This window comes from Sceloporus occidentalis, unplaced genomic scaffold (assembly GCF_023333645.1).
Source record: "Sceloporus occidentalis isolate IW3139 unplaced genomic scaffold, rSceOcc1.0.p SCAF_1, whole genome shotgun sequence".
Taxonomy (NCBI): Eukaryota; Metazoa; Chordata; class Lepidosauria; order Squamata; family Phrynosomatidae; genus Sceloporus; species Sceloporus occidentalis.
Genome location: NW_028316981.1, coordinates 92,021,202 through 92,035,795, shown reverse-complemented (window position 1 = coordinate 92,035,795; position 14,594 = coordinate 92,021,202). Strand labels below are relative to the sequence as shown.

Sequence of the window (14,594 nt, the reverse complement as noted above, 5' to 3'; positions counted from 1 at the left end):
CTATTATTCATTTCCATGCCAGCATTCTCTGAAGATTCCAGTCACCAATGCTGGTGAAACATCAGGAATAAACTCTTCTAGAACATGGCCACATAGCCCACAAAAAACCCACAAAAAACTATGGATGCTGGCCATGAAAGCCTTCGACTTCACTCTCCCAGACTACTCTCACTCATAGCTTTGTCATGAAGGCAAAATCATGAAGAACCCAGATGTGCGACCTTGAGATCATTGGAGGGAAGACAGAATTGAAACCAAACAAATCAAATAATTGGTGTGTACCAAAAAGCCAAAATGATGCAGAAGAAGCCAGAGTATTGCGGAACAGGGTAAAGTCAGATGAACATGGACACAGCAAAGCATTTAGCTACAGTTGGATAACTCAGATAGAGTATGGGAGGACTGCATACAGTTATTGATGACTATGTCTATGCCTGTAGTAAGGAGCTTTCAAACATGTTATATCACATATATGTCCATTTTCTTTTCTTTTTCTTTTTTTTTTAGTAGGATGGAGCCATGGGAGTTAAAGTGGTGTCAAACTGCATTATTTCTGTAGTGCAGATGGGCCTTAAATCTGCTCAGTTGCCTGATCTGTCTGCTTTCTAAATTCTCCCCCAGGGAAAGGTTGAGATTCCCTTATTCTGTGTCATTGGAATTCAAACCAATTTTACAACTATGACTCTACTACAAATAAACAAACAAACATTGAACTGTATCACTCATAATCTTCTTTTCCACAGCTAAGCTTAGGTTTAATTTATGAGCTTTCTTGAAACTGCCAGTTAGAAAAAGTGACATTCCTGCCCTTTGTACCATCTGGGCTCATCTTCTCTTTTTTCCTCTCACTCCCTGTCATCTCCCTCTCTATCCTCCATCCATTACTGAAAACCAGCTGTATTAAATCATCCAAAATACTGTATAATTTTCATTTTTAGCTCCTTGCATTGACGTATCAAAGGCAAAATCTGAACAGGGAAATTGCTAGCAAATTATTTCACGAGAAAGGTATTAGTTATCAAAAGTCTTAGAGGTCAAACTTCAATGGCCACTTCTCTGGGGCCACAACAAACCACAATTCCCAGAATCCCATAGCCTTGAGCCATGGCAGTTAAAGCAGTGTTAAAGCTGATTATTCCTGCAGTGTGAATGCAACCACAGGCACCTCCAAAGTATTGCATCAGCCTAGAGTTTATGTCTCTACCCCCTCACCAGCCCTAGTCCCAGGAGCTCACTATTTTGGCCAGAGGTGGCTGGGATCCATGGGACAGTGGTGAGGCCACAGGAAAGGCAAAATGGGGGCACTACCATTCCAAATATAAATCCTGCATTTTAATGAAATTTTCCTTGAGATCCTAAATTTCTAGCACTGCAGAGAGAAAGACATGGAAAAACGTTTACAAGTGGAACGCTGATATTTTCTGTGTTTGCATCATCTTGATATCTTTGCTTGATCTTTTCTTTGGATGCCTAAACCATTTTTCCTTAATGTTCAACTGAAATTTTCAGTTATTGCAATGCTAGAAATATATGAGGGTGGAAGGAAAATTTGATTGGGAGAGCAGCAATTCATCTGGGGGGGGGGAGGGGGGATGTTTCATTTCCCTTCCTCCCTGTAGCTGCTCCCTGTCCTGTGATGTGAAGAGTGGGGAGAGAACGTGTGAGCCTTTGTGGAAACCAGTTCACTTCATTCTTCCAATATCCTCAAAAGAAAAAGCTCAAAGAACAATGATACAGAAAGGAGAGAGTTTGGGTCTGAGTGGCAAAGAACAGAGATAGTTCCACCCTGTATTGGCTCCAAAATAATTACTGTATTATTTTTTGCTGTGCATGAAACTAAAACACTGCACTTCAAGTGGATGTTGAAGTGACCATCTACCCCAACTTGTCATAATGATGAGGCTTCTAAAAGCTCTCATTATAATAAAGTCAAATATTCGGGACAGAACCCCAAACATCCCCTTGCATATCAAGATGACACATCATCTCCTGAAGAGAGCACTTAAGAAAGACGTGTTAATGGAAGCCTAAAATGTGGCAATGGAGAAAGAGTCCAGATACATTTTGCTGCAATCCTTGCCAATAAGTCATTTTGAAGCTGCTCCTTTGCAATTTGTGTGTGTGTGTGTGGGGGGGTAATCTTTTGGGATATCTTGGATCACAATTACTTTAGGGACTGTGACCTCATTTCTAAATTAATGGATAAAAAACAGAATATCCACTGAAGCCACACCACCCACAAGTTCTCACACTCACACATGCACCCCACATCTCTCTCATTCTTTCTTTCATACTTGCATCTATGCTGTCCAGTAGGGATATTGGTTAGTCATCCAATACAAAACAGATGTATTGAATGAGAAGTGAGCCATGCAGTCAGCTTGGGCTGTGACATTGTTTTGATGGGCTGGTGAAGGAAGTTCACTCAGTTCCATGAGAAAGGTCAAGCCCGACTGTATGCCTTCTTCCTGGGATGAATGTTTGAAAAATGAAAGAATATCGCATTTGAAGACTATGGGAATTAATCATGCAAACAACTCTCGATGTAAACCCTCAAAAGGAGTAAAATCATCATTTGCAATTCCCACCACTGCCTAGTCCTTCTGCAGAGGAAGCCTGGAGCAAACAGATCAGGAAGTGATCTGGAATAGCTAACTTGAACTGACAAATCAAGAAAAAACTTGGAAAGGTTTATTTTTTCTGACTAGTACAACCAGAATCCACCAACCACCATGGACAGTTCTATATGGTTTTATTGTTTGCCTTAATGTTATAAAGGGCATTGTAGGGAAAAGGTAGGATAATGATGACAGTGACCATGATGATGATGATTCTGGGGGATTTAGGGAGTTGTAATCCAAAAATTAATGTCTCCAAACACTTCCAGGTTGGGAAATGCTATCCTAAAGTATGCAATCTTTAAATCTGTTAAGTTTTGTCACTGAGTGGTATCTTTCCTCCTTTTTTCTCCTACCCATCTCAACATATACACTGTTCATTTGCTCTTCAAATAGCTAATTTATTAAAGGTTAATAAGGAGTAATGTTAAATCAGGGATGGGAATAATGTGGGCATTTAGATGCTGTAGACTGGCACCCTCTTTACTTTCTTATTACAGACAAGCAAGGACTTTTCTATTGTGACAGGCATTTGATGAGTGATTATATAAGGCCCATCTTACACAATATGCTAGATATTGCTAATTGTTGTGCTAGTGTATATGTGTTTTAACGATATATGTTTTAACCTGGTTTCAATTCCCCCCCCCCCCATTGTTCAATTGTGTTTTAACTTGCATAATTTATGGAGTTTAAAAAAAATTGTAAGCCACTTTGAGTCCCAGATGAGATAGAAATAATAATAATAATAATAATAATAATAACAATAATACTGCAATTCCAAACATTTCTCAGCATTGGCTATGCTGTCTGAGGCTGCTGGGACTTACAGTCCAATCACAATGGGAAGGCCACATGGTATTTCCATATTTGCATAATTGGAATTTCTTTTTAAAATAAATAACATAAAGCAAAACTATATTTTGTGCTCTCTAAACTATCTAGAGGTATAGTTACAATTTCCTCTACCAGATGTTTCCTGCAGGAAGGATCTTGATGAGTTTTTAGGTGTTAATTTTTACAATTTTCTCTATTATTTAAACTGGCCTAAATCTAATGAATAACCCCAACTAGAACAGACCTACTAAATAGACTTACAAATAACATTAAAACAATCAAAACTACAGGCCTCAATCTAATTGTCATCTAGAATCTACTGAATCAATAGGACATATATAGGTGTTGACTTATCATCCAGCAGTTGATTAAATAAATTTCCTCAAATTGAGACTATCAATTGAATTTATGCTTATGATTTTAAAGATTTGTATACTAAAAATCAGCAGATAGTTAGTCTGTCAGTAATCCACATAACAATTGTGTATGATGGATAGTTTATGAAAAATGAAAAATACATTCTACTTATAATCTTATGACTCCTTACAATTTATTTCATGTCTTAAAACAGATTAAAGTGGGGGGGGGGGGGATACATTTTTTCAGAATGTTTCTATGTACCTGGCATATGTTTCTGTACACAGGACTATTGGGGTTATACAATTTATTTTAACTTTATGTCGGAAACTATCTGTTTTATCTGTATGCCTCATCTACTTAGGGGTTTATTTCATTTCATTTATCTGTACCTCTGCCTATTTGTTAATCACCTTTAATATATTTTAAAGGAATACTGAACTATGGGAAAAGGTTAATTCCATTATTAGTAAAGCTTAACTTTCACACTTAAGTGGAACATCTTAAATGATAAAATGTAGTCAAATACAAAAGCAAAATAATTAAGTGCCAAGATGTTACTTAATTAGATAAACTGCCTCTATATGATTCTGAAAGATATCAGTTCGGATGCACTAGGACCCATATTCCAGGATATAAAAAAAGAATCAATGTTTCTTATGTACACTGAGAGACTGGTTTATTGTAGGACCTTATCACACGTGGGGGGGTTTGCAGCTCAGATCCGCAGTCACTCCTGTTCTAGCAATGCAAAGCGTGATGTTTTTTCACACCAAATCCAGAGTCACTCCTGTCTAGCAATGCGAATTAAGGTTAAAACGTGACGTTTTACCACACCTGGTTGCCTTTCTGTTGCCCTTCCGAATTGAGGGGGAAGCAAAGTCAGTTCTATTTCAAGCAAGTCACATGATGCGGATTCAAGCAAAGGGGAGTGAGTGCACATTGTATTACCACACCGGAGGATTCAACAATTCAAATTGGCACCCTTGCACATGCTCAGTGGGGCTCTGGACACTGTCCCCCTTCCCTGCCCCCTCCTTAGCTGTCATCCTTCATGGGGTGAAGAAGCAGTCAGGGGATGATGGGATAGCTCACTGGGGGTCCCTGGGGCCAGGATCGGAATGCAGGAAAAGGCAGGAGATGATGGGATAGCTTGCTGGGGGTCGCTGGGGCCAGGATCAGGAGAAAGCAGGGGATGATGGGATATCTCACTGGGGGGTCCCTGGGGCCAGGATCGGGATGCAGGAGAACGCAGGGGGTGATGGGATAGCTCACTGGGGGTTGCTGGGGCCAGGATCAGGATGCAGGAGAAGGCAGGGGATGATGGGATAGCTCACTGGGGGCCCCTGGGGCCAGGATCAGGATGCAGGAGAAGGCAGGGGATGATGGGATAGCTCACTGGGAGTCACTGGGGCCAAGATCGGGATGCAGGAGAAGGCAGGGGATGATGGGATTGATGGGATGGGTTGCAGGGTGGCAGAGGGGGTGAGATGGCATGAAGGAGGAGGAGGGGGATGACGGAGCAGGATGCAGGGGGCCAAGGGGGGTGACATCGGAGTGGTTTTCCACACCAGACCAATTTGCAGTGCAATTGAAGTGAGCCTGGAAGCGAATTCTGTGAAGTCACTTTTTTTCCGGTTTTACCAAAATGAGGGGTCACTTTGGAATCACTGCGGAAGCACCTCGCAAGGAGCTCCCATAGAAAGGAATGGCGTCTGATAACACATTCACGTTACGATGTGAATGTGCATTGTTGGAAGTGCAGTCACTTCGGAACTGAGCCGGAAAATCTCCAAAAAGCTCCGTGTGATATACTCTGTGGTCAGAACAGTAGGGAACTGACCACTGCAACTAGAGCTTTGATGGAATGAGCCAGGCTAGAGGTACATGCTGGCAGGGATGGAGAAAATTTGCATTCAGATAGTGAACAATGTTTTATTTCAGTGTCAAAGTGTTCTGTCATCAGATTTAGCTAAACAGAGTTACTTGGATTCTGACAAAGGTTGCTTCCACACTGCAGAAATAATTGAGTCCGATACTGCTTTAAGTATCATGGCTCAATGCTATGGAATTCTGGGAATTGTGGCACCACAACAAACTACAATTCCCAGAATTCCATAGGCATTGAGCCACAGCACTTAAATTGGCGTCAGATTTCATTATATCTGCAGTGCAGATGCAGTCTTAGTAATGTCTTAGGAGAGGAACATTTTTTTATTATTGTGCATGAGAAGAAATCCAAATGTTTATTACTGGTGCTATTACAAGAGTTTTGCTCATTTAAAAAAATATATATTTTGTACATTGGGAGGAAGGGAAGCAAAACAGTCAGTGTTGCAAAAACATGTTTTTGTACCTAAATCATTGTGCTTTGTGTAAAATAACAGTACTGTTCAAAAATAAAGGGAAACATTTATTATGTCTCGTTCAAGGACAAAAAAATAAATAAAAATAAAACAATAATCCACGACAGTTAACTTTTTTAAAAATCCATTCACATTAAAGATGATAACACTTTTAAATATTCTTTGTCCTTAATCTAGAGGAAACCCACTGAAAATCAACAGAAGTTAGTCATGAAAGTCAGAAAGATCTGATTAAAACAAACAAAGACTGTTGTGTACGTTAGAGCAGCTGTCTGAAAAACTAGATGACTGTCACTTCTCTGAATTAATCTCTACTTTGTTTACATTCTGATGTTTGGGTACAATTAGATGTTGGCATGTAGGAGAGGTACTGCCATCACTGTTTGCCGCCTCCCTCTGATATTCATAGTAGAGAATAAAATGTCAATACATTTTTCTCAGAAGCATTTCAGATGTGCTTCTTTTTTTACGGTTGAATTTTAAAAGCAGCCAGATAAATGTGAATATAGTTGGCCCTCTGTATCAATGGATTCTTTAACCATGAATTCAACCATCCACAGCTTGAAAATATTAGACAAAATAAAATCCCAAAAAGAAAACATTGATTTTGCCATTTTCTATAAGTGAATTTTAATCTACCATTGTATATAATGGGACTTGAGTATCCATGGATTTTGACATCCACAGGGGGTCCTGGATCCAAACCCCAGCAAATACCATTGTATATCCAATGGCAAGCCTTTGACCCTGCCTGTGGTTATTTACTGTATTTAATATCCCATCTTTCTACTCTGTCTCACCAAGATATGAAATCCCTGTGATTCAGATTACATGTTAATTTTCCTTGCAGTACCTATTTTTCTAGTTACTACAATAAACATTTAATCTAGATGCCAAGAATAAATACTTGAAAGTAAGTTTTGTCATTAGCTTTGTTTGAATCTAGATAGGCTGCATCTGTACTGCAAAAATAATGCTATTTGTCACCATGGTTCAATGCTATGGAATAATTCTGGGATATGTGCTTTTAATGAAATATTTAGCCTTCCCTGTCAGAGAGTTCTGGTGCCACAACAAACTACAGATCCCAGGATTCCATAGGATGGAGCTATGGCAGTTAAAGCAGCATCAAACTGCATCATTTCTGCAGTGCAGGGGCATCAGTAGTGGATGGCAGGGAGTGCAGGGAGTGTGGGCTGCACCAGGTGATACCCTAAAGGGCAATGACAACACTGTTTCCCAAATAGCTGTCTTTTGGCAGAAAATGGTGGTGGCATTCATCTGTGTCCCTTTAAAATGCTGGATGTGTTGTAGGTGTAGTGAGGCTCAGTGGGAGGAGATAGGAGAGGCCTTTGGTTTTTAACATTTTTAAAAATTTTCAGTTAGAAATTCTTTTTAAATTTTCTTTAAAACCATTGCATCTTATTAAATGTTCACTTTAACCACATTAAACTATATACCTGTGAAGCTGTGTGAATGATAGTGTAATTTAAAGGTATAAGTTTATTTTTATGTCACAACTATTGTGATTACACACAGCGATATATGAGAATTACAATTTATGAGTAACTAGTACAAAAAATTACTAAGGATTCTTTATGATGTGGCATGGAAGAAGGTAAATGTGGCGGGATGATACCATGAGTTACTGCACCGGGTGATGCCAACCTAGTGACACCACTGTTGTAGTGTAGATGTAGCCTTAGTCATAATAAATTGACCCTCTGTTTATAAAATTCCTATTTTGAGACAGCGGTACTGTAATTTGTAAGAACTGAAAGATTTGCAGAGCTCAAGAAACCAAAGTATTATCTGCTCCTAAACACTGATAAATTACTCACAATATTCATGAGTGTCAGAAGATATTTCTGAACGTGTTCTTTCCCATGGAATTGTACAACTGAGTCGTCAACGCCTAAAAGCACTTCAATGTTGTAATCATCATCAGCTGCATGTCTTGGATATCTCCTTCTCCTTCGTGAGGTATCGATTTCATCTTTCAGTACATTCACCATGCTGTCTAGATTGCTTAGATCAGTCTCTGTAAGAAATTGAAAGCACAGAAGTACTTATCTGTCACATTTCACTTCCTATAGGTATATCATAACACCCCAGTGGCTAAAGAAACTTGAGGTACTTCTGTTAATTGGCATCTGTGAGAATTATCTACAAGGAAAATACATATCTTTTATTTCTTCTTTGGGTCTGACAGATATTCATTTCTTAATACAGTACTACCTCTACATCCATGAGGGATATGTTCCCAGACTTACCGCGGATAGTAAAAATTGTGGATAATAGTGAACCCTATATTTCAGGTGAAGGTAAGCATAGAGTCATGCTGGAAGACATCCAGATGCTTAGAGAGATCATATTTTTTTAGACATGGATAAGTGAAAACACAGATACTGGTCCCACAGATAGCGGGGTTGTACTGTATTTCTAACCTTCCCTATAACAATAGATCTCAGGACAGGATATGACCAATAAAAGAATTCAACATAAAATTATACAGTAAATAAATAGTAAAAGATCAAATGGTTTTTAAAAAAGTGGGGCTACAATCAATGAGATACAAAGGTTCAGGTAACTTGAAAAGAAAATGGGATGAATGCCAATGCTAGCCAGGTCAGGAGTGGGAGGACATTCCATAACCAAGGTACCATAGCCAAGAGCTCCACATAGTGTTGGCTTGCAAAGCTTTCACCAAAAAAAATCCCTTAAACCAATGCACACACGTGCGCACACACATATCATATAAGATATAATTCATAAGAGCATAACATAGACTCAGTTCTGAAACTGTTAGTAGTAGCAAGACCATTAATTCATTTGAGATGTGGTGCTAGATAAGAATGCTGAAGTTACCATGGACAGCCAAGAAGCTGAACAAATGGGTCCTAGAGCAGATCAAACCATAAATCTCTCTGGAAGCCAAGATTATTGGCTGTCATACTTTGGCCACAGGATGAGAAGGCACAACCCACTGGAAAAAACAATAATGCTAGGAAAGGTGGAAGGAAGCAGAAAGAGAGGAAGGCCACATGCTAGATGGATGGACTCTATTAAGAAGATCATGGGTATGAATTTGCAGGACCTCAGCAGATCAGTGGAGCATAGGGAGTCTTGGAGATGTCTCATCTACAGGGTCACCATGGGTCGAGATTGACTCGAGGGTGGATAACAACAACAACAACAACATAAAACAAGACTAAAGACTTTTTTAAAACTCTAAAGGATATTCAAGAATTCTAAATAAAAAATCTGCTGTCCCAAAGAAGAAGAGGTCAAGACAGGCGAGCTGCTGCTGAGATTCACTGCACAATGTCATACCTTGAAACCTTAATAACTTGTGAATAATGGCTAACTTGAAAATGGTCTTTTAGCCCAACTTCTCAAATCAGCTCTTTAAAATGCAAGGTCAGACTTTAAAATAATAACCAGAATTCTGTTGATGACATATGCAAGTATTATGCCTTTGACAGTTCTTGCAGAACTGACCTTTTTCCTGCACCCCTTGTGGCTGGGTCATCTAGGCAGTGTCTGGCTGCATTTCTTCAACCAACCATTATACAGTCAGATGCTTCCTGGAGACCCCCTGTCTTCCACTGGACACAGGATGGTCAAGGGGATGGCACTGGAGAGAGAAATGCATGCACATGGAGGTGTGGAGAAGGTGGTGGAACTCTTGAATGCATAGGTATGTGTGTGAGAGCCAGTGTGGCAAAGTGGTTTGAGTGTTGGACTACGACTCTGGAGACTAGGGTTCAAATCCCTGCTCAATCGTGAAAACCCACTGGGTGACATTAGGCAAGTCACATTCTCTCGTGCCATGAAAATCCCATGACAGATTTGCCTCAGGGTCATCATAAGTCAGAATTGACTTGAAGCACACAGCAACAGCAGCAGCAACAACAACAACAAATACATATGTATGGTTATGAGTGTGCCCACAAATGAGTATAAGTTATTTTGTTTATTCATATCATATACATGTGCCTGACAAACAGGCAGACAGAAGACATGTAATGCCATTGTAGTATAGACAATTACAGATTTTATAACTCTTATTCAGAACCCAGGTAGGATTAAGATGTTTGCTTGCCAGATTTTCATCATACTGTAAAAAAAAAAAATCTCTTGACAGTAAACTATAATAAAAATCAGGTGGTGGTGTTAGGTAGCTGCCCCAATACACACTCTTGGCATTTAGATGAACATATAAATAAAACCATTACATCCTTTAAATATCTGGGAATTTTCTTTTCTGAATCAGCCTCCTGGAATCAAGATATGACAAACATTAAAATCTAAGCTCATAGTTTGGCTAAAGCAACCTTGAGCTTTGCTGTTAATAAGGGAGGCAATTTAGTAAACCCTGCTCTAATGGTCTTTAAAGCTAAAACTCTAGCACAAATCCTTTATGAGGCAGAGATCTGGGGCATACCTAAGGTCCCAGGTCTGAAAGTGCCTCATAATTATTTTAAAGGGCATTACTAGGACTTCCTAGGGACACTCTAACTGCTATGATTTGTCTCGAAACCTCTGTTCCAACTTTAGAAAGCCAAATAGATAAAAGGATCTTGAGTTATTGGTTTAAGATCCAAGAGATGCCAATCTCTAGATCAGGGGTAGGCAACCTGCGGCCCGCGGGCCGGATGCGGCCCGGCGAGGCCTTGGGACCGGCCCCAGCCCGGTCCTGCCGCCGATTGCTGCCGGGGCCTTTGGCCTCTCGCGCGCAGGGGCAAGGGGGGCAATTGTCTATAGACGCCTCAGAAACATGCATTTATATTAACATTTTTTTAAATCAGCAAATTTTTTTGCGTGTCCTCCACTTTTTTTAAAAAAAGTGTCCACCATTTGAAAAATTTGTCCTACATTTGTCCCGGTTTATTTATTTATTTAAATTTTTAAAAAATTATTTAATTATTTAGTTTTTGGCTTCGGCCCCCCCAGTTGTCTGAGGGACAGCAACCCGGCCCCGGCTCAAAACGGTTGCCTATCCCTGCTCTAGATTACCAAAAAATGTCTTTTGGAACTTAATAATGGATTACCTGTTAATAATTGGGTTCATGGGGCAGCCCAATTAATTACTAAGTATGGGCTTTCAATGAACAAACGGGCAGGATTAGATTATCCTACAAGGAAGGTTAAAATAAATAATACAATATTAGAAGTTACTACCCTTGAAGATTTACATACTGACCATGAATCTCCATGTGCCCCTTTATATTATAGCCTCAGACAATTCTGTGATCACTCAGATTATTTTGACAATCTCACTTTTGCCCAGTTGCACTGAGCTTTCACAGAACTGAGGCTTAACATGTTTGATTCAGCTGAAAGAGATGGGAGGTTTAAAAAGTCCTGAAAAATGAAAGGAGATGTATTGCCAGCTGCCCCTACTCAGAGGATTTGGTACATTATTTAACCTGTTGCCCTTTGTATAAAGATCCTAGGGAGTGTTTTATTTTACCTTTAATCAATAATAAAATCTTTTCGAACTTTCAAGAAAAAGTACTTTACCTCCTTACGGACACATAAATATGTGACCTGGCGCGTAGTGTTGTTTGCCCTTGCTGCTAAAAAGACTAGGAAGAAATACATAGCAGGGATTGCTGTTTCCTGTAATTGGGATAATTTGATCTAAAAGGGTCCAACTGTGAATTTTAACATATTCATGTTATCTAGGTTATCCACAATTGTTAATGTTAAACTTTTGCTATTTGATACAATTTGTTGTATATTGTTTTTATGGAAATTTTATGTGTATTGTGTTTTTACTTTGATTTTTGCAATGGCCATTGGTCAAAAGCAATAAAGAGTAATTGATTTAATGACTTGCTTTGATACACACACACACACATACACCAATATGGACTGACATCCTGTTAGTCACATGCACTTGCATTTTTACAGTCACTGTAGAGGGAGGAATTCACTACCTCCCTTGGGTAATGGTCACCACATCTCTTAAGAGTCATCTTTTTTCTGCACCCTCCCCCTCCTGACACGGGCTAGGACAGCGATTCTCAACCTGTGGGCCATGACCCCTTTGGGGGCTGAACAACCCTTTCACAGGGGTTGCCTAAGACCATCGGAAAACACATAGTTATGAAGTAGCAACAAAAATAATTTTATGGTTGGGGTCACCCACAACATGAGGAACTGTATTAAAGGGTCACAACATTAGGAAGGTTGAGAACCACTGGGCTAAGGGATCAGGGGTAGCTGAGAAGGCTGTGTGCTTGCAAATGGATGAACAAGGACTATGTCACCTTCCAGGACACCTAGAGAAACCATAGAAGGTTCTGGAGGATGCTTTTGCTGTTATATATATTCTGGGTATAGGGACATAGCCTGACACTTCTTGACTGCTTCCCCCCAGCCTCCCACAGCTACCACATGACCATGCAAGGAGAGCATCCACAAGGGATTGGTGAGTCTTCCAAAAGGGAAGAGGGAATGGAGTGTAGAGAGAAGGCAGAGTTTCACCAGCTTTAGCAGCAGCCAATAAAAAGTGAGCTGGCAACAGCAAATCAAATCGAAGGCTGGGGATAAAAAATAGTCGGTTGGTGAGTGTCAGATACAGTTAAGTTGAGTGCTGAGAGGGACATTTACTGTGAGTGTTCCAGAGAGGGATAGCTAGTGTGAGGTTTCTAGATAGAAACTGAGTATTAAAGCCCAGTACAGACTGCCCAGAAAGCGTGGTCTGCCGGCACCGTGTTTTGCTCTACAAGGAAGCTGTAGCGGACAAACCATGCAGCTTCCTCTCAGATCAAAAAGAACTCTCAAAAAGTGGGTTCTTTTTACGGCACGATACTGACATCGTAGTGCACCAATGGCACACTCGCGACATCAGTATCGTGCCACGATGTGCAGACCCTAGGCGTCTGTCACATCAAAATGGCGGCACCCATCTGTACAGGGCCCCGCCATTTAGATGTACGGAATATGTGCTAGGGTTGCAGGGTGTCTGTAAGCAATGCCCCAAGGCAACCCTAGCACATCATTAAGACGTGCCATGAGGCCCGTATGTACCGGGCCAAAGTCCAGGAGTGAGGAATTAATTCTTGTGAAGAACTCTAAGTGAGGGAGTAATAGTGAAGAGATATCCTGAGGGATATAGATAGCCATAGTGGCAGATTTATTATTTAGGTTCAAGGAAAGTAAACCAGAGGAAGGACTGGGTGAGGGTCCTTGGTAACAATAGCTCTCATTCTCTGAGGAGAGTGGGATACAGTAAACTGTCATTGTAATAATGGGGTTTTATCGCTCAGCATTTTAAACTGGCTCCAGCCTTACGGGCTGGAGCCGGGACATGGGATGGAGGCAGGGATTATTGAACAGTAAATCACTGCCAAACCACAAGCTGCCATTAGCCCAGGTCCCAGCCACACTCCGCCAGCACTTTTTAGAAGTCGGAAAGCTTTCCAACTTCTAAAAAGTGCTGGCGGAGCATTGCTGGGAGCCATCTTGGATCCAGGCTGATGGCAGCTGGCAGTTTGGTGGCAATTTAGTGTGTAATAATCCCTGCCTCCATCCTGTGTCCCAGGTCCAGCCCAGGAGGCTAGAGCTAGTTTAAAATGCTGAGCAATAAGTTTAAAGGTTGAAACTAAGAAAGTAAAATTCTCAAGTGAAACAAGTAACACAAATACATGAAGTAAAAAATGCTGTATTCACCTATAACCAAGTATCTATTGTTTGAAACATTTTCTAAATAAAGTTCTGTTATTGTTTTAGTAAAAGCTTGTCTGCAGTTTGATTGAATATCCATGCTACTAACAATCAAAATATAGTTAAAGTACATTTATACAAGAGTGAAGCAGTTTCACAAATAGATTGGAAAACATAAGAAATGCAAAGTGACTTAAGTGAGGAAAACAATAAGAAAGAGTGTCACAAATTGGTGGCAGCGGTGGGATGAAAAGGCCCATGGTGCTGCCATCACAGAAAAGTAATTAAAGAAAGTAAGGTGACCTTAACATGGAGTTCCGCCTTTGTTAAATTCTAAAGTCACCTAACAGAGAAATGTGAGGAATATAGGAAGTGAAGGGGGGTTGATTTGCTTAATACACTAAGCAAATGCAAACAGCATTACAGAGATCATATAATATTATTCACATGACTACAATATCAATATGAAGGTAAATAAATTGGATCATATTTTTGTTATCCTTTGCTTATCTTTTCATATTAATATTCAAGTGATCTTAATAAAAGGACGTCCAAACATAAAGGTTATTATCTCATTCAAAGCAAGAATAAGAAAAGAAAGAGGGAGACACAGGCTATTAAAACGAAAAAATACATATGCTACAACAATATATTATTGATGCAAATGTGTAATATAGGCACGGGACAGTCATAATGGCGCCGCAATGTGCAGACGCTATGCGTCCGGCATGTAACAATG

The 14,594-nt window shown here is 40.0% G+C and overlaps 1 protein-coding gene across 1 annotated transcript in view; it reads right to left on the bottom strand.

Moving 5' to 3' along the window:
• Window positions 1–9,710, bottom strand: part of ADAMTS2 (ADAM metallopeptidase with thrombospondin type 1 motif 2) — a 118,220-nt gene extending 108,510 nt beyond the window's left edge. The window contains exons 1-2 of the mRNA XM_089517643.1: window positions 9,680–9,710; window positions 8,020–8,219 (exon numbers count right to left, since the gene is read on the bottom strand). Coding sequence (XP_089373769.1) covers window positions 8,020–8,219; window positions 9,680–9,710 — 231 coding nt within the window. The remainder of the gene's footprint in view (window positions 1–8,019; window positions 8,220–9,679) is intronic.
• Window positions 9,711–14,594: the final 4,884 nt, after the last annotated feature.